We start from the raw sequence: 23,042 nt of genomic DNA on the forward strand, positions 1-23,042 counted from the left end.
TTCTGAAAGGCAACTCTGACAGGCCAAGTCAAGCGAACAATTCATCTCACTCCTGAACAAAGTCGTCATAGATCGATAGCGCAGCTCTGACTCTGCCTTATCTCTCGCCTATTTGGACAGGAGGAAACAGATAAGGACGAGACCGCAGGGTGAGAAAGACAGACAGCAATCACCCTGTGCTCCAGTGGAGGGAAAGAGAGCGAGAGGAAAACACTACAGGGAGATAGAGATGAGTGTTTTGACTCCAAGTCCATCGTAGCAATGAACTCGTACATGCACGCAGACGAGCATCTCTAAAAACAGTGCATTCTTACATGTCATGTATTGGTTTCTTGGTTTCTCTCCAGCATGCAGGTGAAGTGGAGGGAAAAAAGGTCTGAATTCCAGCATTCTAGTAAGAGCGAGAAATCTTGAAATCTTTTGGAGGCTGTTGGAAGCTTTTGGAGACATGGGAACAGTGTGTTTGTGTGTGTGTGTGTGTGCTGCCGAATAGATGCCAGTTGGACTGCACTGCAGGCATAAACAGTGTGGAGTTTGACAGACGTTGTGCGATCCATCCATCCACAGATGCTAATACCAGATTTACTCTATGTGTGTGCGCTACACATTTAGCATATGCAGTTGCCAGATCCCACATATTCTAATACAGCGAGCGCAAGCTCACACACACATTTAAACCCACCAAAGGGAATGCAAGAAAATGGCCAAAAATCAATTCAACCACAAAGGCACAACCAGTTTTTGCCATCCAACCATTTGGTCTTCATAACCCACATTACCATAAACAGGGAATGCACTGATTTTAGGATTAAACAGGCCTGCATTAAATTGAAAATCAGAAATACTGATTAAAAACACTGTTTATTTCCTTAGCTTTCCTGGGCCTGTTCAAACAGTTTGAGCAGCAGCAGATCAACAACGAATACCTCAACTGTGTGGAACTATTTATTGGTTTCTCATTAGACAAGCTATCTATAATCTCTGTTCACATCTATAATTAAGAAAGGAACCAATGCCCAACAACTTCTCCATTACAGGTTTAATACCACTTAAAAACATGGCATCCCACTTGATACACTGAATTTAGCAACGGAAGCAGAAACCTCCTGCTAGCAACTTTACACAGTATTTAATTGATGAAAAAATTCCATAGATGACAGCACTTAAGAGCAAAACTTAACTAAAAAATAATGGAATTCACTGCCTTGGATGACCAGCTATTCTGTTATTGACAAAGTTTTGGTTTGTGGCACATAATGCAGCCTACACACAGAAATTTGTTACTGTAAAATACTGTTAAACTGACATACTGTAAGTTTGTTTTCATTTATTGTCATGTCAGTGATGTCCAATTGAAAGCTGATTTTATCAATAATAAAAGTGTATTTTCATTATTAGTTTGAAGGTTTTTTATGTTTAGTATGTTCATTTAAGAACATAAATTGAAAAACATATAAATAAAAATCTGTTGGGTCAAGTGTAATGAATTTTCATTTTTGTGCATTACTACCAAAGGAAATGACAAAAATTAGTTCAATCACAAGGGCACAACCAGTTTTCCCATCCACTCCTCCATTACCATAAACTAGGGATGAACTGAAATTGTAGCAACTGTAACTGGCACTTTCAGTTTTTGCCTTAAAGAGAAAACCAGCCTGAAAGTTTGACTGAAAAAACCCAAAGATTAAATAGTCCATTGATGAAGTGCCAAAATTTAAGATTTAAATAGTGATTAAAAACTGTTCATTTCTTTTGACCTCCTGTACTGGTCAGCGCAGATGTGTTCAAACAGTCTGAGCAGCAGTGAACATGTCATTTGCAGAATACAGCAAAACAACAGAAGCAGAAAGAAAACTCCCTGCTAGCACACTGATGTCATCTGTAGCCTCAGTTTTTGAAATTGTGAAAAAATTTGTAAATGACAGTGCCAAAGTGCAAAGTATAATAAAAATAATGGAATTCATTGTGCAACCATTCTGTGTTATTGAGGGTTTTTAATTTATTAAATAATAATTCATTTATCTTAAGTTTCTTTCATGCTTTTTTACTATAAGTTTTTTTTCAGTTTTTTAATTTTCAACCCAGTCTGTCCTGAATTTCAGTTCATCCTATGACCCCACTGCTTACAGCTGAGGCGCTGGGTGAAGGCCTAGAGCATATGATAGAAAGTGCAGCAACAGGGTAAGCAGGTGGTCCTCGCTGTGGGTTAGAGCAGGAGTGCACCAGGTGTGTTTCTCCAGGTGTGATGCTGATAGCTATATAAAGCTCTCACTGAACAGAGTGAGGAGGGAGAGCGCAAATCTATGCTTCACACAGCTGTGCAAACTGACAACAGCAAAATTAATTCACCTAAAGGTCAGGGGTTAAGTAGCATGTGTGCATTTGTAGGCTGTGCGTGTGTGTGAGAGTCAGTGTGTAGGTTGGGCCCACAAACAGGATTAAATTGATAAGGTTAGCAAGGCGAGTGTATGTGTGTGTGCCTAACACTCATGCATGCCTTTAAATGTTCAAGTCTAGAGTTATTTGTGTGTCATTTTGCTATACATTCGGTTTATATTATTTAATTATTTAAATGCAATAACATAGTTATTTACATAGTGAATTTTTTAAAGACTACAGGTGAATAGTGTAACTTTAAAACAACAGCCATCACAATGATTTTTTTCAAATTAATTGCTGATAACTCTACACATATTGTTTCATTTGGAATTTTCCAAAAAACCCTACATTTATATAAGCAGATGTCTTATATTAAATATGCACTGATTTGCATATTTTTAAAAGTCACAAATTTGCCTTTTATAAGATGCTGCAGCTAAAACACTTCATTTCATTATGAAAACCCACTCTAGATGAAGGATTTTACAGATTGCTGTAATCTCACTGTTTTACTATTTAATTAAGAAAACAATATGCACTGTTGTTATTATAGTGATACATAACACAAGTTGACTGTACAAAGTGTTGGACGGAGCTAAGCCTTCATTAAAGTAGCCAACTTTTAGAATATATAGTTAGACGTGATGCAGTATGACTCGACAAAATATGCTAACATGAACATATCTGTGTGTTTGGCCATGAGCTTGGACATTTATCAAGAAATCAAAAAAATGACTGACTGGACTACAATCATTTTTGACCAAAATTGCCTGAAGACACTTGTCTTCGTTCATTTTATTTAAATTTGACTTACGTTCAGTATTAGATTTGAGTCTGCTTTTCCAAAAGAATAATACTCCAATGTACAATTAGATTCATTTTGAATGCAGATGCATAAAAACAAAAACGTAATCATTTTATGGATACATTTTTTTTTTTTTTTTTGCAAAGCGCAGCGTATGAGGTGGTCCGTGCCTGATCATTTGGTTCATATGGTAACTTCACTTTAAGCATGTGTAATTTAACATAAAATAACTCAGTCACACTATTTTCAAGTGTACAAAAGTGTTGCTTTTTCATTTGAAATGTTCGAAGTAAAAGGATAAGGCACGCTTTATGTCATGTCTTATTTCACTGAAAACAAACATGCCTTACTTAAACACCTAAGATACACATATACAAATAAACATGACTATTCCTAGGTGGTGTGCAGCCACCATGCTGAGCGCTGATTCAGGCTGTGTAGTTTCCAGCTGCTGCTGCAGAGTGGGACAGGGCAACCTCACCTAGTCCAATTCAGTAACAGGCTGTGGGCAGCTTCCTACTCGGCCCTGATCCTGCCCCACTTCCACGGCCAGGCCCACACAAATCAACCACAGCTGTTTGAAAGCACGTGCGCGCACACATACACACCCTAACCGCTGCCAAGCCCCAGCCTCTAACAACCTCCCACACAGATGCCACAGAGCGCCACCCCCCTCCAGGATTGAGTTACGTGTACGCAGGCCGCAATCTGGACACACGGGGGCCGTACCACTAATCAGGCTCAGTGGGGGGGGTTACGGGCCACGCCAACCCTCAACCTGTCACACGCTCAGTTTGATGAATGAAATCAATAAAAGTCACCGGGAGAAATCTGGAGCCAATGAAGGCTGAGGAATGAGCGCAAGGCCCCACAAGCACAGGCACCCCTGCACACACATGCGTACACAAAAGAAACACAGGTCTAACAGGGATACGGAAACCTCCAACAGAACCGACGAACAGAAGCATTCACAGAAACAAAGCACACACTCATATACACTACATACCTGTAGGGAGAAGGCCCGCAGTGCTGGGATTGGGATGAGGGCAGCCATGAAGAAAGCAGTGATGTTACTGATGGAGGTCAAAGCCACACTGGCCCCGGTCCTCTTCAAACATTCGCCCGTACGGTCCTGTAGTGGACAGAGACATAATGAGTTTGTGAGCTCACACAAGCACACTCTTCCCTCCTAATAGTGGATAGAGTCAAACATGAGCCTCCCTGAATATACAGTCTGTATGGAAATATTGAGAACCCTTGATAAAATTACATGTTTTGTTGAAAGTAAGTCCTCAACAAACTTAAATATGACATCTTTCTGCAATTCTCCATAAATAAATTAAAGTTTAACACACTGGCAAAAAACAAAACAACAAATACAGAATGTGCCTTAACGTTTGCACTAGTTTTTTTTTTCAAAACTATGTTAAATGCAGCAAATAAACAGTAATTGTGCAATAAATGTGCAGAAGGGTGTTCCCTGTAGAGAACATGTGAACTTATTTTCACTTGGAAAATCAACAAAACGTCATTTGACCAGCAGCGCCTAAGGTTTTGCATATGACTGTATATACTCACTAACTGTATGTTCACATTAGGAGGTTACAAGTCATTGATGTTGCCTCAAATTTACATCTCGTGAGCATCTTGCATGTACGGTATGTATTGCTGTTTGGTTTAAAATAAGAATCACGGTTATAGGATTACAGGTTTATAAGATTCTCTTCCATTTGTAGTGATGCTATGTGGAACAAAAAGTTTAGAGAGCACAGGGTGGGGATCTCGGACCCCCGTGTACATGATTGGTCCGGGAATTAATTGGAGCAACATTTAAATTGTCATTTCACTCCATCATACTTAATTTGCATAAAGAAACCTGTTGCTAATTTGCAGCTACAAACTGCGAACTTCCTTAGAAAACGACTGTTCACCTGTTGCTCTGCCGCCTGCTAATATAAACACAGAGTGAAGGTGTAAAAATGGATCAGAGCATAATGCATCAATCTGAAAGTTCCTTTACACTGATTATAGAATGTTAAAATTAATAACAGGGCTGGCCAAACACTTCCAAAAGAGGTGAGGTAAAATCTACAGATCAGTGAGTTTTCTTTTCTGTTTTTTTCAAAATAAGCAGCTGGAGCTCAGTCAAAAAGTGGTGGGGCATCTCCCCAGAACTTTGAAAAGTGGTGGTTCAAATACTTGTTCACCCTTGTTATTACAGCGGCCATGGATTGTAATTCAGTATAATGATATTCAATAAAGTATTTGCAGTCTGTACACCTGAATACACTGAATAAATATGTATGACAAAAATGTTGTCCTTTTCCTGCTGTACAAAATATTTACACACTACAAATACATCATTATCAATATTCATTGCGCTTTCTGTAACTGGCATCATGAACATGACAACAGAGGACCCTGTAACTCTCTCTAAACAGCCCTAAACAGCCCAAATAGTACTGAAAGGGCATCACTCGTATGAAAACAAGATTTACTAAACTTCCGTCATAAACAAGCCTCGCTCTATCAAAGGCACATTATCTACTACGAGTGCTGCAAAGGGATCCCGCTTTATCTTTCCTTGTTTAAGACCCAACTTGTGAAAGCTGTGTAGCTGCTATTTCCAAGCGAGAGAGTCTGCAATCACTGAATCTGCCATGACAACTTAATGAGCTGAAGTCCTGATGAAAAGCTTTTCCTTTCTAATCCACTATTATGTGGCTTTCTCTGAAGGAGAGCAAAAAAAGAAAGAAAAAAAAGAAAAAAAAAAGAAAAGAGATTTATTTCCCTCCCTCTCCTTATCCCTCGCTCACGCAGAAATATTTTCCATCAAAGGCAGGAGATATCCTTTTAAACAAAGCCGCTTGGGGCCACCGAAACATGATTGGCTCATTGTCTTGTTAGGATAAGCTCTCCCTCTTCATTTCAAAGCCATTCAGAGTGTTGAGAAGGATAAGAAACTGTTCCAAACTCCACCTCCACACACACACGCACGCACATGGAGGTGGAGAGCGAGAGTAAGGCGGGTGGGGGGTAGAGTGGGAAAGGAAGGAAAAAATCCAGTTTGAGAGAAAAAATGAGAGAGCGAGACAGAGAGCAAGAGAGAGAGGGAGAGGGAGGGAAAGCGGTGCGGGCTGTGTGTGAAGCTCTGAGGACGTGCAGGACCACACAGAGTGTGTTTTAAGTCAAGACGGCTCTGCGCGCTCCCCCCACAGCGCGCTGTTTACTTTCTGCATAAAAAGCACCCAGCACTGCGCAATCGCACACAAACACAAGCAAATACATGCCTCAACACCCCCCCACCCCTCCCACCACCACCACAGCAACCTGAACACTCACACCTCTCTCCCCAACCCTCCACACACACACACACACTCTCATAAACACAAACATTTACTCTCATAACTACAAGACTTATATTACATATATACAGTCAATGTCGGGAAAAATGTGGTACAATATATTGTAAGTAATGTAATTACTTTTCCTGTAACAAAGCAGTATAAAGCATTACAGCTGTAATCACATTACAGTTACTGACTTAGTAAGAATTTAATTTCCAGTGTTACTCATATCTCTATAACAGAGCAATATTAATTATAAGCGATGCATTTAACATATACACTTCCTCTATATAGATTATCCGTTCCATGCATGCACTACCTGCAACAGCTAACTGTGCAACTTTAACCAAAGTCCTTACAGGAAAGTCTGTCCACTTGATGGCAATCTAGCAACGCCACCCCAGGAGTTATTTCCATTCATACGAGACCAGGTTCCTGTCTACTGCCAAAGTACGTATCTCCACAACAAGAGGGGAACTTTTAAGAAACTCAGGCAGTAATGGCATGGGCATATCAAAAATGGTGACTTTTTTAGAAAAAAACATTAACTTTTATTGAAAGTTAATGCAGAAATTATTTATTCCAAGTAATTTTGGACCATTATCATTGGTTCATTTATTATGATATTTTAACACAATGAAAAGGGCAGCGGTCATTTTAAATTTTGTCAAAAAAAAAATTTAAAATTGGATATAAGGTTTTGCAAACGCAGCAACAATATGCGTTTATGAGCAAAAGCAGATTTGCTTATGTGGTTTCTGACACTATATGACCTACCTTTCTCTATAAAAATGGACAGAATTATGCTGCAAAAAGCAGGTGGACAGTGACATAATCAAACACCTGAAGTGGGCCAAAATCATTACATTCTGATGGAAGAATACAGGAAAACAATACATTTGTCTTTCAATATGAGATAATAAATCATGCTCGGCCATGAACTGACAAGGTAAAATAGGTCAAATTTGATTTCAGTATTAATCTAAAGCCTGTACTTTTTAGACAATAGTATTCCATGCACCGTCAGAAACCACATAAGCAAGTATATTTAAACTTGCTTAAAGGTGCGGAGAGGTACATGCAGGGTGTACTTAGGTCCCCCAAAAAAGCTTGATTCCTGATTTACCCCTTTTATCTGTTACAATCATTTTATATATGTATATATATATATATAAAGATGTGTAGGTTCACCGGTCACTATGGATTGCAAATAAAATGGCTATGTTTACATTGTGGCTGTATTAAACATTGTGACCCCTGGTTGCTATCACCATAATTATTAAGAAATCAGAACTAGAAGCTTCTCTACAATGAACTATTTCACACCAAACCATTTTGGATGATTGTGTTTACATCTCAATGATTAAACTATGCAGAAATGTTGAAAACATTTCCCTTATACTTAAGCATGAGATTCAGACACATACGATGGGCTGAACGGTTTCATTATTTGTTACCTAGATTAGCCTCGCAGCTATTTCTTAAAGCATGTTCAAATAATAAGATACAGAATGACATACGCAAAGTCACATATGCACACATGCATGGACGTCTGCATACACTCTGCTGCAAGTGTGGGTTTGTCATCAACTCCATCCTCTCATTCCCACTCTCAAGCTCTTCTGCAGTCACACACTTCTTATAGTGGTCCCCAAGAGCCCCCAGGAGCCTCTCTATGATGCTGCCGCACATCAAAGCTGAGTGGGGGGCTTGTTTGAACTTACATCACAGGCCAGGGCAGGTACATACACATTCCTTTACGTGAGGGATAGCATGAGGGCAAAGCACAGCCCTTCCCCCAAGATATCAACTCAGCTTTCTCTTACAGCAGAGCACGATCTTGTCTCAACACAATCTGTGGTCCAAAAGTTATGTATAGCGAACAATGAAAACTGTTTGAGATCGAGCAAGAGATGTTTAACCTGTATTTGTGTTGCCTGTTTTCTGGGGGATATGAGGGTAAGATAGTGATAGAGAGGGAAGAAAGAGAGAGAGAGAGAGAGAGAGAGAGAGAGAGAGAGGTTTACTCACCTCAAATGGGATTCTCTTATTCTGGCCAGTTTCACTGAAGGCGTGAGCGAGGAGAAAGACATCATCCACTCCCACGCCTAGGGCAAGGAATGGTAGCACCTTTGCACAGATAAATGAGAAAACATCAACAAAGTTTAAAAACAATGGGTCTCATTCACCAACCATTCTTAAGAAGAATTTTCTTCTTAAAACCCACTTAATCAGTTTTTTTTATGAGGATTCTGACATTCAACAATGTTTTCTTGTTTAGAGTTTGTTCTTAGGTAAGAACAGAATCTACACACACTCAAGGTGTAAGCAATTCTGCGGTTTAAGAACACGTCATGAATCTGACAAGCTTTTTCTTAGGACCTTTCTCAAGAACACATTCAAGAAAAAAATAGACATTGGCATATAAGGCCCAATGTTGACACATGAGGTAACAATCTTTGCACATGTATACTGTGTTGTTTGTTGTGTACCTGAGTAGTAGCGGCATTGAAGGAGATGCCAATAAGAGAGCAGAGGCCCAGTCCAGCTGCGACAGACAGAGTGACCAGCAGCACTCCGGCCAGCCCCACTGCCCCCTGGGACTTAGCGCAGTCCCAGCGCAGCATGGTCAGACACGCATAGGCAAGCTGCACACAAGTGACAGACATACCAGTACAGGGATCAGTATTAGAAATAACATTCTCTGTTCTTGGAATAAGTCAATTAGATTGATTTCACCAATTTCATACTGATTCAGTTCAATTTGATTATTGTGGGATGATTTTAAAATATTTTCGAACAAAAAATATACACATACATACATACATTACAGCACTGCACAACCAGAGTAAATCGCTGAGTAAATATAACTTTTATCCAAAACGTATAAAATGTTCAAAAGTATTGCTTGATGAAGAAATTTGTCAAAGCTGGATTTAAACTTAATTCTGGACAACTGATTACTATACCATATTATTTTATGTGATTTATTTATCTGTGATCCAATCACTACATGTCACTACATGGTAACTGATGATCTAAGCTTTAATTTGGCAAAAGACCGTGCTGTCTTTCATTACATGCTCTACAACCTTTTTTGTGGCTAGTGTAAAAAAAAATGTAAGTTTATACGTAACGAAGACTGAAAACCTCTAGTAGTAAAGTCAGACAAAAGGAGCACTGTGTGTTTGTGTACCATAAGCAAGTAGCCACTGGCAATCCGGATGCCACTAACACTGGAAAAGGATTTAAGGATGTCCTCTAGAGTGGTGGTGGTAAATGTCAGCACCTTCTGAGAAGAGTTGATGGACACACTCTGCTGGACCACCTGAAGACAAGATTAGAGTGAGAGGGTTCAAAATCTGTCTTCACTTTCACAGCAATTAGACAAACAACAGCAGCTTAACAATGTTCTACAATTAACGTTTAGATTTTCACCTGCTGTAAATTAGCATGAAACACAATTTCAGTCTGTTTTTCACCACAATAAGTTATTCATGCTCAAGAACAAGTGGCAGCTCCACCCAACCACACACACACACACACCCATATACACACACACCCATACACACACACACACACACAGAGAGAGAAAAACTGGCACCCACACAGACATGCATTAAGGGGTAACCCTATGCCAAGCAGAGGTCAGGGCCTAAACAACACTGACCAGATGATGTCACACAGAAACCACCAATGGGACGGCAGCTGTGAAAGAGATCGAGCTCTGTGCGGGTTAATGCGTTCCAGACAGGCCCACATTACGCATACACTGGTAATTCACACACGTTGCTGAGTTGGGGCCACCACTCCTAGGAGCTTATATATTCAGTGGGGTCCCTTTTGTATCTGACAGAAATCTGTTGTTGTTCTGCTTTTGTGGGACCCACACTGCAATAAAGTGGCATACACTTTAGGTCCATAGTCCACTAAAACTAAGTACAAAACTGACTTGTCTCCTCTAAAAATTTCCATATAAATCATATACTCTTTGGCACTGACATGGCATGTATATTCTATCTGCATACCCAGAGTAGCACAACATAATGCTGTCCTTTCCTATAAAAGAGTGGCCTGCCTTAAGCACAGGCGTTAGAGCTCTGTAGGATGTAAACGTGACCTTTCCTGGCCTTACAGATGCACCTCCCCAAGTTCACACATAATGCGGGCGTTTAAATATGGAGGAGAAAAAGGGGGCTGGATTTCCTTTTGAAGCCCCAAACAGCTGGGCTCTAACCTTCAGAAAGGGGAGAGAGGGGAGAGAGAGAGAGAGAGAGAGAGAGAGAGAGAGAGAGGAGAGAGAGAGAGAGAGAGAGAGAGAGAGAGAGAGAGAGAGAGAGAGACTGAGGAATGTGTACTTTACTTATGATGGTGGAATGCCTTCCCTCACACTCAGCTTGTATATGTGTGAATGTGTGTGTGTCTGTGTATGTGTGTCAGGGCATGGAGTGTGGTATGAGAGGCTTTGATGTAGGCCAATAAAACACCATTTGCATATTAGTTCCAGGTGGGGTCATGCTTGGTGAAGGTTTCCAAAAGCATTCATGTCACAGTTTGTCAGAATAATTCATATGTCACATGGGAAAGACTTTTCCTGTGTTTGTAAGTGGTGATTGTGTGAATGAAAAGCCCAGAGCTACATTCTCGCTATTCAGCTCTCATCAATGCCATATCAAAAAGTCTCTTCTTTATTCTTCTTTTTGAGACCCCCCACAAATAAGCTTCAGAAACCAACTCCAGAAGCTTTATGGACTTCATCAGATATGAGTTGGTTAGCTCAGCTGAACTGGCTGAGGTGTCTTAGAGTTGCCTGTTAAAAGGTGCATATTAAAAGCAAGAATTTACCTCGGAGTACCTCCTCTGCCAGGCCTCCAGGATGGCAGCTGCTTTGTCCTCGTTCCAGTTCATGTGAGAGACTGCTTCATAGCCCTTTAAGTGCTCGTACATCTGCTTGGGAGTCATGAGCTGGAACATGGTCTGCAGAGCCTGGGCACTGAGAGAGAGAAGAAAATGCAATATAGCACATGAAACCAAAATGAAGGATACAGAGGGCAGAAAGCTGAAACTGAAAACTGAAAAAAGCTGACAATAAACAAGACACAGTTCACATAAAAATTACTACAGTATGCTTCAGTATGTGCCAGGAAATCAAACGTCCTCAACTGCAGAGAACAGCTGGTCAACCAAGGCAATGAATTATTATTATTTTTTATTTATACTCAGAGTTGCACTCTGTTATTTGTCATTTTTTGGCATTTCAAAAACTAAGTGGCTAGAGATGGCATCAATGCTGATGGTGTTGATTTGCTGCAGCTCAAACTCCTTGAACCAGCAGAGGAAAAATAAAACATTGTTTTTAACCACTACTTCTAATTTTCATTAGAATTAAAAATGTTTGTAAAGTCTTTTTTGTAAAGATTTTTTACCTATCCAATCTTTACCCATCCAGTTTTTGACCCCTTTGGCCAAAAACCGAAAGTGCCATATTTGACCACTTTTGGCCAGAAGTCTTCAGTGCCTGAAATTTTGTTTCAGCCCTAAAACATACTGTGCTGAGATTAACTACACTGAACAGCTTATCTTGGGCTCATTCAAACTTCTCAAATGTAAAACCAAACTAAAAACTGCTCAAAGACTTATCATTGTCATCTACCACTCTGAATGAGAATAATAACAGCAGGGACAACCATTTCCCTTTATCTCCTGAAGCACATAGTACAGACTCCCTCAAGTGGACTCTCATGTATCTATTGTGCTAGCCCAGCACTTCTCAGATCTACTGCTTGGTTTTACATCTCCTTTCACCCAGAGAAGAGGTGAAAAGATATCTACAAACTGCCTTGACTAATTCCCAGCAAAACATGCTACCTTAAATGAGACAACCTCCACCAAGAGCTTATACTATCTCTACACTATCTGCATTATACCAGCTCTCTGTCATAGCTTGGATCAAGCTGTGCCTGCAAAATCACCACAGTCTGGAAACACATGTAAACACATGTAAAGGCACGTAAACACATCAGTTTCATTGTGCCTTGCTAATACAAATACATGCATCACTAATGACCCTGACCAGCCAAAATAAGCTTGTTACTATGCCTGCCAAACAAGTTACCTTATTTCTTCTCCACATCTATAGAGCCTGTGTTGCTGAAGCTCTCTGTGGTGTATCTGCATCTGGTTGGTCTTACCTGAGAAGCCTGCCACTGTCGTTCTTCTTGGTCCCTCCGATGATGAGCTCCTCCTGCCAGTGCATGTACTTTCTGGAGACTCCATAGCAGCCACCGGTCAGGACACGGGCAATGTCCAACGGCTAGCAGAAACAAGAGTGACGTCTTAGAACAATGTGATAGCACCTCAAGATTAGAATCGTTGACAAACTAAAATCAGGAAATGAATACTAAAGAATTTATGGGGTCTTGCACATAACTGAGGCAATAAGACTTTTGAGGCAACATTATATATCATGTACAGTACCATCATATGGGGCTTTAAACCAGTTTATTGGGATTACAAAAAGGTTTCTAAAGGTGGGTGTTGCGTCTGTTAGGTTTACCCGTGAAGAGTTCTTGTTGGGAGCAGATACAGGACAGTCTGGGTCTGCGGGGTTGATGCAGGGTCGATCCATGTAGCCATGTCCTACTTCAGCCTTCGCCAGCATCTCCTCCCAACTGTCCACCAGGTTGGTCACTGCCTTCAGCTTAGCAATCAGCGCCATAGGGTCAAAGTTGACCCACTGCAGAGGGGGTTCACCACTGCAGGAAGCCAGCCTTAAATCAAAGAGGGCTCTACATGCATTTTACACACGCACCTATAATTTAGCATGCCTGAAAAACATCTGAATTGAGAATGCAGGAGAACCGAGCCTTCTGAATATAGATCACTCTTGGCCACAGGAAACTGAACAAATAAAGGACAACTAATGGAATTTTTTAGGGCTGGCTTCTGCCTCATATGGCGGTGGCACCATTAAAGCAGAGATTGAGTTTCAGCCTGCCACTATAATGACAGCCCTGCAGCACGGCATCAGCCCAATCATCTGAGGAAAATCCTCACTAATTATACCATGCTGCTGGTCTAGCTTATGGCCTGCCACCTCCCCACAACTAAGAGTCTTCTGAGTCATTTCACAGACCTCCAGTACTTTTTAATGCCATCTTCTCCCTTTTGGTCTTCTTGCTGCCCTGCTCTTGCTGGCTGGCCTTGCCAGATCCCTTGTTTCCTCAGTAAATCTGTCCACATGCTATCCTCACATGTCCTCCCCTGCTCCCAGAATCCTCACTCCCTCTCTCCTTTCAACCTTGTGCTATCGTTCTTCCACTCCTACCACTCCGCCGTCCGGCCCCCTGTCAACTCTCCACCATACCAGCTGTCCTTCCATCTCTGCTGCAACTCTCTCTTTATTTCTCTGTATGTCCAACTCTCCCTCCTGTCAGAGCAGGCTCCTCTGGCTGGCCCTTCATGGCTCAGACCACATTGTATGTGCCTAACCAGGCTTGGGTCATTATTCCAAGTCCCCCAACCAGAACACAGTAAAATCCTTATTTACCGTCCGCAATGGAGAGAGAAAAAGGAAGGGAGGGAGGGAGAGAGAGACAGAGAGGCAGAGAGAGAGAGAGAGAGAGAGAGAGAGACAGAGAGAGAGAGAGACCGCAACAGAGAGCTCTGCTTTTGCTGGAATGGAGGGAAGTCTGCTGAGTGTAACTGTTGCAAGGAGCTATTAGAAGCAGAAGGGGAACAATTGCATGGGGGCCCAGACCAGTTTGCCCAGGCCACAGAGCCATCACAATGGATGCCTTCAGTGAGGACCAGTGCAGCCTTCTAATGCCAAATACAACAAAGCAATCCAGCCAAATCAACGTTTATCCTCCTGCCACCGTCGCTGCTCACTCATAAGCACACTCCTTTATTTGAGCTGAAGCATGTTTTCAGAGATTTTGTCATCACCTTGATGTGTCATTTCCTCATAGAAGAACTTTGAAAAAGCAACCTAAAACAGATGTTCGTGGAACAACATTAAAAGATGTGTTAATGCCACTTACGGGAGATAGGCTATGCCTGAATGTAGCTTAGCACCTTCCCAGAAGCAGTCCAGAGGTGTAATGATGAGACAGGGATGTAGATTTTCAATTATCTGAAAAAATGAAGGCTTTATTTAGTTATTATTCTCAGTGCCCATCTAGCACAGTACATTCGATAGTAATATTTCCTATAATGTTTCAAGCACCTCCCTCACCTGGTAAGCAAAATTGTTTTCCGTAACAAATTCTCCTGATTTGTAGCATAAATGTTCTAATTTCCATTTCCTGCAATGAATGACAAGTAAAACAATACAGTTAGCATCACATGGACATTGAAACCTGCTCAAGAATTAAAAAAAAAAAACATGAATTAGGCCTGGAATGTATGTAGACAGCCAGTCAAAGGTTTGAATACATCTGAGATTCACAAAATGTAAATGCTTTTTGGGCATGTTTGCTTAACTTCATACAGTCATGAGCGAACGTTTGAACAACCCTCCGGTCAAATTACATGCTTTTCTAAATGAAAATAAGTTAACATCTTCTACAGGGAAATTTATAATACTTTTCTGCAAGTTTTAGTGTACAATTTCAGAGTTGATTTTTTTCCAATGTGTTAAATGCAGCAAATAAACAATAGTTGTGCATTAAAACGTGCAAATGTGTGTTCTCCATAGAGGAAAAGCATGTCATATTACTAGGGGTGCCTTTTTGCATACATATATATATATATATATATATATATATATATATATACACACATATATATATACACACATATATATATATTACATAGAAAGCTGTTTGGATCTTTTGATCTTTGTACAAACAGTAAAACTGAAAAGAAAATGGAGTTCAGGTGCTTAAACTACCTCTGTGGTAAGAGATTTCCAGAATGTGCTTTTAACAATTATTTAGACAAAAACACTGTAAAATCATTATTTAAGCAAAGGCTGCTCTTCATACCAAGGAAGACAATTTAATGAACATGAACTGAGTGCTGCTTAACCTACCTAAAGTAGCTGTTTTTGCTACATTGCATGTATGTTAAGAAATCAAAGTGTAACATAAAAACCTGCACTAGAAGGCCTGCGCTGCATGCTCAGTGCTATATTGAGCAGTTCAAATCTATATGATAGATAACAGAAAGTGGTTGCATGGTACCTGTTGTACATTGAAACATGCACTCTGCTAGCTTTGATGGCCGAGTCCAGGTGCTGTTTCAGTGCCTCCACAGTCAGGATGTTTGCTCCCTGATTGCGAGGCGTCTGGATCATCAGCTGAGGGTTAAACATGGCCTCCTCCCCGATCTTTTGTCGCGTGTATTTCAGCTCCTGATTCACTCTGCCATCCACTATAGAGAGAAGGGGAGAGAGAGAAGGAGAGCGAGGCAAAATGTATGAGACACATGCGACTGAAGCCAGCTATATTACAGTGAACAGCATATCCATGGACTCACTTTGTTTTTTCCAACCTTAAAACAAACCTGTACCTAAACCAAGTACAGGAGTCTCTTATTATAATACAAACATTTCGAATAACAAGTTACCCTCACAGCAGTAAAAGCAAACTAGTAAACATGCAAAGCAAAAGCCCATAATCCAACATGAATTCCTAAACTGAATGCTGTTGTTATGCCCAGGAATTACATAAAATTGAAAGAGGGTACCTCTGTTCTAACATATTTACAGTAAACTCTCACTACTGTCAACTTGTAGTGGTGTAATCTTTCTGATATATCTGAAGTAACATGTCATTGTGCAAGAGATAGTGATCTTATAAAACAGTGTAACTGAATTATAAGCTATACAAAAACTGCAATCAACATCAACAAAAGCACAGTTAAAATGTGCTGAGTAACTATAACTAAGATACTGTTTCATTGTCTTTTTTAGATTTTGTAATTACGATAAAAGATGGCAAAGGACAGACCCTCAGAAGAGAACAAGGGGTGTATCCTAAAGTTGTTACAGCCTTATAAACTCAGGCTGCACGATATAGAGACGTTGTGATAACATTACTGAATACTGTGATTAAGATCTGCCTCACAATACATAACACAGATGAACCACTGCTGTGGCAATTTTCTCCTGCATTTTTTTAAGCAAATTATGTTTGTTGAAATTCATAGTTGCCTTGATTCAGCACAACATCCATAAAACTCATCTGCAATAGTCAACATGATCACAGCACACAACAAAAATGTTGTGGCTGGAGGGCTCATTTGCATATTGCAGCCCTCTGACCTATCAGTATAGGTTCAAGACTATGGGTGTGTCTCAAAACCTAGTGAGCTCTCTACATAGACAGCATTTTACGTCACAATATGCGCGCTCCCTACATGAAGGCTGTCTCAATTCTTAGATATCTCAAATATGCTGCCTACTGAGGTATCTCATTCTGGCCGAATATCAAGAGAGCACCGAATGTTTCCTCAGCCGCTGAGGCAATCCCGCAATGCAGTGCGGTGCAACTTTTGTTTGAAGATGGCGGGCAGAAACGCTTCACCAAGCAACGACGTCATCTTCAAATGTAAGTTATTCTGATTTTCTGGGGTATTTATCTGTTTTCTAGTCATAAAAGTGCACAAATAGCCTATACTTTCCGCGTTTGACCACAACTATTGTCTATTTTGCTGTTTCATTCAGGATCCATGTTGGCTAAATGTGATTCTGACTGCTGAGGTAAGTAAACGCCGGTCTCGTGCAGTGGGCGGGAACAAGCGGCAATGTCACTGCTGTCTAACTAGAGCGTCTTATTTATCTATCTTATAAGGATAGATGACGGTTGGAACGCTGCCTACTTAGACAGCTGCCTATGTAGACAGCGGCTACTTAGAGAGCTCACTAGGTTTTGAGACACACCCCATGATATGATTAACAGACAATACTCTGTGGATCGCTTTTGTTAACATGTAACATATTAGAAAGTTTTATCAAGCCACAAAGATGGGCAAAATAAAAAACAGACATCATTAAGAGACGTCACTCTCTGAATAACGAATGTACCAAAATTTCAGCCACTGAAATTTTTGGCTGAAAATGGTTGCAAATGTCACTTTTGTTTTTTAGCTGAAAGAGAAAAGTGAAAAAGATTAAACAAGTCTACAAAGAAGTGTCAAAATCCCAGACTTTGCAAATAATTTCATCGCCAATGAAAACAAGTGATGAAAACACTGTTTGCTCCTTCCACTCTCCTGCTCTCCACTTTCCAGCTACAACAGCCGCTGGCCACTGCTACAAAAGCTGCTGGCCAGAGCTCAAACAGTTTGGGCAGCAGCAGAACAACAGTGAAAATGTCAGGCGTGTGAAACTATTTCACAGTTTGTACAAGGAATATTAGATAAGTAATCACTGTTTATGCCTGTTCGTAAGTATCAAAGGAGGGTATAATGTACTAGAGCATCTCCACTACAGATGTGATGCAAAATAGAGCAAAGCAACAAAAGCAGAAAGGAAAGTCCCCGATAGCATGATGTTATTTATTGAGCAATTTTCGGTTCTAGGTTTCAGTTTTCGGCCCAGTGTGTCCTGAATTTTGTTTTCAGTTTTGGCTGAGAATTTTCGTTTTGGTACATCACTACTCTGAAAAAGTACACTCAAAAGCACAAACTATTCCAGTGCAAACGAAACATACAGGCTTACTTTTAAAAGCCTCAAACTCACACGCATGCTTGTGCGTGCACACACACACACACACACACACACACACACACACACACACACACACACACACACAAACTGCTAGCCAGATCTCAAACAGACACACATGATTGATGAGTGTAATCAGTGGAACTGAGTGTATGTGTATGCATATGCATGTGTATGTGTGTGTGTGTGTGTGTGTGTGTGCGCGTGTGCGCATGCATGTGTATGTGAGATGCTTTATTAAGCTTGGGCAGAGAAGTCCTCATGTGGCACACCTAAGACTGATACACGAACGCACAGCCCACGCTGCTACAAAAGCCGCCTTTCAAAGAGCCCTGCTGAACGCTGTCCAAGTCTGCCTCTCAAAGCTGTCGATTCTTCATGCTCTCTCTACCTACCCACAGAGAAAATAAAACTTCTCCATTTCCAGGATCAAGGACCCCGGAGAAGCTGGCAATATAGCTCACACGGGCGTCCCAGTTACTCACCGCAGAGCAATCATACCAGAAACTGGGCCAATTCACTGTAATCAAATATGGCAGATCCATTACTGATTATAAAAACTCTGACTGATATTTATTTGAAGTGACATATTCTGAAGGGGTGTTCCAAAATAATAATAATTTCTGTGGATATGGGGATGGGGAGACAACAACGCAGTTAGATTTAGTGCTATTTACGATATTGGACATATTGACGTGAATTCAACTGGTTTCCACTGTTCTACTAAAAAATACTCCATGACAAACATGAAAGTAATAATAAAAATATATACTCAATATAATCAAACTAATTTACTAAAGATACCAAAATCCTGAGAATTGGCCAATACCAATACCAAGTTCCAACCTTTGAAATGAGACATTTTTAACTGAATCACTTCACTTAAGATGTGCATCTAGACTATCAATCTGCAAGTAGACTATCAATCTACCCAGATAGAATACACAGATAACAATATCACACAAGGTGAGCGTGTGCTATTTATTTGTCTTTTAGGAAAATTGCTTGCTTAAGTTAGTTATGCATTCAACACCCCATGCTTTCATGTTTTGGGAATCTGGCAGACCAAAAAAAAAGCAAAATGAATGATGCCATCTGTTTTTAACTTCTGTATTGAAAATGTGTCATATCGTGGTACAAAAAACCCATAAAACATACTGCATTGTGAAATGGTATGATGCTGCAGCAGACCTACCCATGTTACTTATTATTAAACTTATCACAGCTAAATTACTTTAAATGGTTTTGGAAAAAGGATGTGATAAATCAACCTGACCTCACAAAGACTAGAAATTATATTCGTGAGAGCAATTTTGCTGGATTTCGTACAAAAGACATTGTAAGGAAAGTGTGTAACCACTAAAATTGCTCCTAGCGCTTAGCAAAATTGTTCAGAACTTTTCATGCTTGCTGATTCATGCAAATTCCCTCAGGTTTGCTCTACACTGTAATTATTCAAATGATAGAGCATAAGATCGATTCTCTCTAATATCAAATAATAAATATATATCTTTTATATATCAACTATACAGTGCCATTTTAACCACTAACATGTTTTAAAATAGGAATTTAGGGCAAAAGGAGTGTTTTTGAGCCTGTAAGCTTGTGTTTTGCTCATTTATCTTCTTAGTGGAAAAATATCCTGACATCATTTAATATGCTTCGTGGACTTCAATGGAAGAAACAGGAGGACAAAATGCTTTCAGATCAACTTGCTTCACTTCGGGATATTTTGGGGGGGCTGCATAAAACAATATGTTACAATTTATAAACTTTAATTTAATTTAACAATGGCTTTCATTTCACAAGAGAGACATAAGTTGTGTGTTTTGAAGCCATTGTGAGTGAATTAAACATGAAAATAACCATGTGTTTCTCTGAGGCTAGACCACCCAGTCAGTGAAGAAAGACTAGCGGGAGGAAAATGTCTACAAGCATTAGGACAACGCAGTGAAGTCTTTCTTCCTGGGCCCAAAACACGCTCACATCTGATCTTGTTTTAGGGGCATGTTTATAATATCCATCATTAATAGCAGCTTTGACCAAGCCCGAGCTTAGCTTCAACATGGATATTGGGGCCAGGTCGATTACGTCCTAAAATGGCTTAGCATGTTCCTTATTTAGAGGCCCAGGGAACACCAACAGATTTTTGGAGAAGAAACGGCTTTAGATGTCAACAAGAAAGCCACGAACGTACAGCAGAGATCTCCTCACTGGATGAATCTGAGCTGAGTAGCCTTCAAACGGTGAAAGGCTCCTCAGATGTTGGCCAAGATTTACCCAGGAAACAGGAAGGGCCCACAACAATGCACGTCACTCAATTTACAGGGATGAGGTCTGTATTACAGGAAACGTCACATTATGGCTAGAACCCAAGAGAATTCTATACTCGTCTGGAGGGGTGCAGAGTCTGGGGTCAAAACGGCCTAGCCTCAGGTGTGAAATTAACACCCCTGCGCCGTCACAGCAAAAACGAGAGCGAGAAAGAGAGAGGAAGCAAAGATCAGACGGAACAAGGAATTGAATTTCTTCACTCATTTGTCTACTTTTAAAGAAGTTTCTAAAAGCATAAATAGAATATTTTGGAGATACAAATCCTGTTCTATCAAATCTCATTCCGTCAATTACACAGGCTTATGGAAGACCAGTGGAAGCTTTCTTTAAAATTACCTTTACTATTACAGCTACAGTTTTACATGAAAGTGTGGGCACCATGTTTTGATTTTCCAAGGGCAAATAAGTTAACATCCTGTACAGTGAACACACTTCACTTTAACATATTGGGGGAAAAAATGAAACATCAAACGTGGCCTGTGCAAAAGTTATGGTGCATTTTATATTTCATATTTCTCTTTTTTCCAATATGTTAAACTTTTTACGTTACTTAGTCTGTTAAACAGACTTTTTTGCAGAGAAATTCCATATGTACATTTGTTACCGATAGAAGATGTGTGAACTTTTTTTTCACTCAAATTAACAAAACTTGTCATATTGCCGGGTCTATTCAAACTTTTGTATATCACTGTATTCATTCTAAAATAAACACAAAACAAAAAAACTATTCAAAGGCTATGAACACAAAACAAATCAGAACCTTATTATTCTATACAGTATATCAGAAATTATACTATCCTTTCAAAATCTACCAGTGTCTCAATTATAGGCAAAAATGTTTGTATTGATTTTGGGAAGACCCATTGCTAACATACTGAAATAAACACAAACTTGCACTGTCCAATCATAGACTTTCTCCGTTTTTCCAAGCAGCGAGGACTGTATTCTGAATAAGAAGAGTGGTTAACTGACAAGCTGATCAAGACAAGAGTAAACCAACCTTTCCACTTGGTAAAAAAACACTACTTAGCAGTTCATATTTGAGTCCCAGGTTTGAGTCTCAGATGTGCCATGAGGATAACGGAAGATCAAACTAGCAGTACCTCTTTTGAGGCAACCTCTTTTGAGCTGGGTCTGACTCTCAATTATGACTTCACAGCAGTTTTAGGTATCCATCAATATGGGATTTTGCCGCTGATATTTGCTGTTTTTCATGTATATATCTGTCGATGCCAATACTGATGTTGATACATAAGCATTTAAACAATAGAAATTGAGACCATATCCACCTGGATTGGCATTATAAAGAAATAAGTAGAGATCACCTGCATTAAATATAGCTTAAACGTTCTGCTTTTCCGGAGTACAACAAATATGTCATCAAGTATCATCTTGAAATATTGGTCAAATCTACACCTCCAAAATGTTTTTAAGTAAAAGCATCGATAACGTTTTTAAGCAAATATCTGCTGATACTGATATGATTCCGACATCATCGCGCAGCCCTGCTCTCTTTTTACAAATTGGATACAAGTGCAAAACTTTAATTGTACTAGAAGTGAATTATTTCATGCATTTCAGATGTAATTTCTGTGTCTGTCAGGCAGTACAGTGCATGTTCACACATTCTTCTCCTCCACACTGTGGTGATACCTTGAGCTACATACTAACCTAGCTGAGAAGAATGGCAAAGAAAAACATAGCAGAAAAACAGAACACAAGATGTGCCTTCAAGCAATATCATGCAGCAACTAGCATAACAACACATATTATTGCACAGCATACCCCTGAGGGCAGAGAAATGTGGTGCGTTTAACTGCTTGAAACTGGCCACTGGGTCGGCCACATGCAGTACATAGCTACAGTTGGGTGACATCAGGGGTATTTTATCCTTAAGCACGGCCACTGTTAACGTCAATTTTACTAAACCCGTCATTTAGCTATGATACAATCCTTGTTACTAGAGTGCCAGGCCATTATTTGCAATGGCAGTGCAGAAGAAAAACTGAAGAGCGTAGCAAATCAGTTTCCAGATTTACTGTAAAATAAGTACTGTATGTACGTATGCCATTTTTGGTTGCAGTCCAGATTATATATATGTTCCACTTATTACTTTCATGGAAGAAATGCAGTGATTTAATGATATAAGTAAATTATTTCTTAAAATGCTGATGCCAGAACAAGACTACACAAGATTTACATTTCTAAAATGTATGAAGAAAAGACTCTTGTTTTGTATTGATTAAATCCCCATATTTATTTTTTATATTTTGTTTCTTATATTTTTAATAGTAAAAAATGTAAAATGCCTTATGTTCTTCCACCTGCTATTGTTTTTTCCCTCTATAATCATTTTTCGAAACATTTAGCCATTTTCAGAGAAGTGAAGTGGTGTCAGAAACTGCAGGTTTCAAATGATACCCAACCTTGCTTAGGAGTTAGTCAGGTGTCTGCATAGTTGCTTGGGCACTTGAGTGTTCAGGCACTTGATAATGCCACCAACTCT

The 23,042-nt window shown here is 39.9% G+C and overlaps 1 protein-coding gene across 1 annotated transcript in view; it reads right to left on the reverse strand.

The window, feature by feature from the left end:
• ptch1 (patched 1) overlaps positions 1 to 23,042 on the reverse strand; it is a 68,548-nt gene that overhangs the window by 34,878 nt on the left and 10,628 nt on the right. Inside the window, exons 3-12 of the mRNA XM_036578364.1 lie at positions 15,717 to 15,906; positions 14,768 to 14,837; positions 14,574 to 14,665; positions 13,088 to 13,286; positions 12,723 to 12,844; positions 11,377 to 11,524; positions 9,728 to 9,859; positions 9,024 to 9,179; positions 8,563 to 8,661; positions 4,191 to 4,316 (exon numbers count right to left, since the gene is read on the reverse strand). Of these exons, the coding sequence (XP_036434257.1) occupies positions 4,191 to 4,316; positions 8,563 to 8,661; positions 9,024 to 9,179; positions 9,728 to 9,859; positions 11,377 to 11,524; positions 12,723 to 12,844; positions 13,088 to 13,286; positions 14,574 to 14,665; positions 14,768 to 14,837; positions 15,717 to 15,906 (1,334 nt within the window). The remainder of the gene's footprint in view (positions 1 to 4,190; positions 4,317 to 8,562; positions 8,662 to 9,023; positions 9,180 to 9,727; positions 9,860 to 11,376; positions 11,525 to 12,722; positions 12,845 to 13,087; positions 13,287 to 14,573; positions 14,666 to 14,767; positions 14,838 to 15,716; positions 15,907 to 23,042) is intronic.

This window comes from Colossoma macropomum, unplaced genomic scaffold (genome assembly GCF_904425465.1).
Source record: "Colossoma macropomum unplaced genomic scaffold, Colossoma_macropomum, whole genome shotgun sequence".
NCBI lineage: Eukaryota > Metazoa > Chordata > Actinopteri > Characiformes > Serrasalmidae > Colossoma > Colossoma macropomum.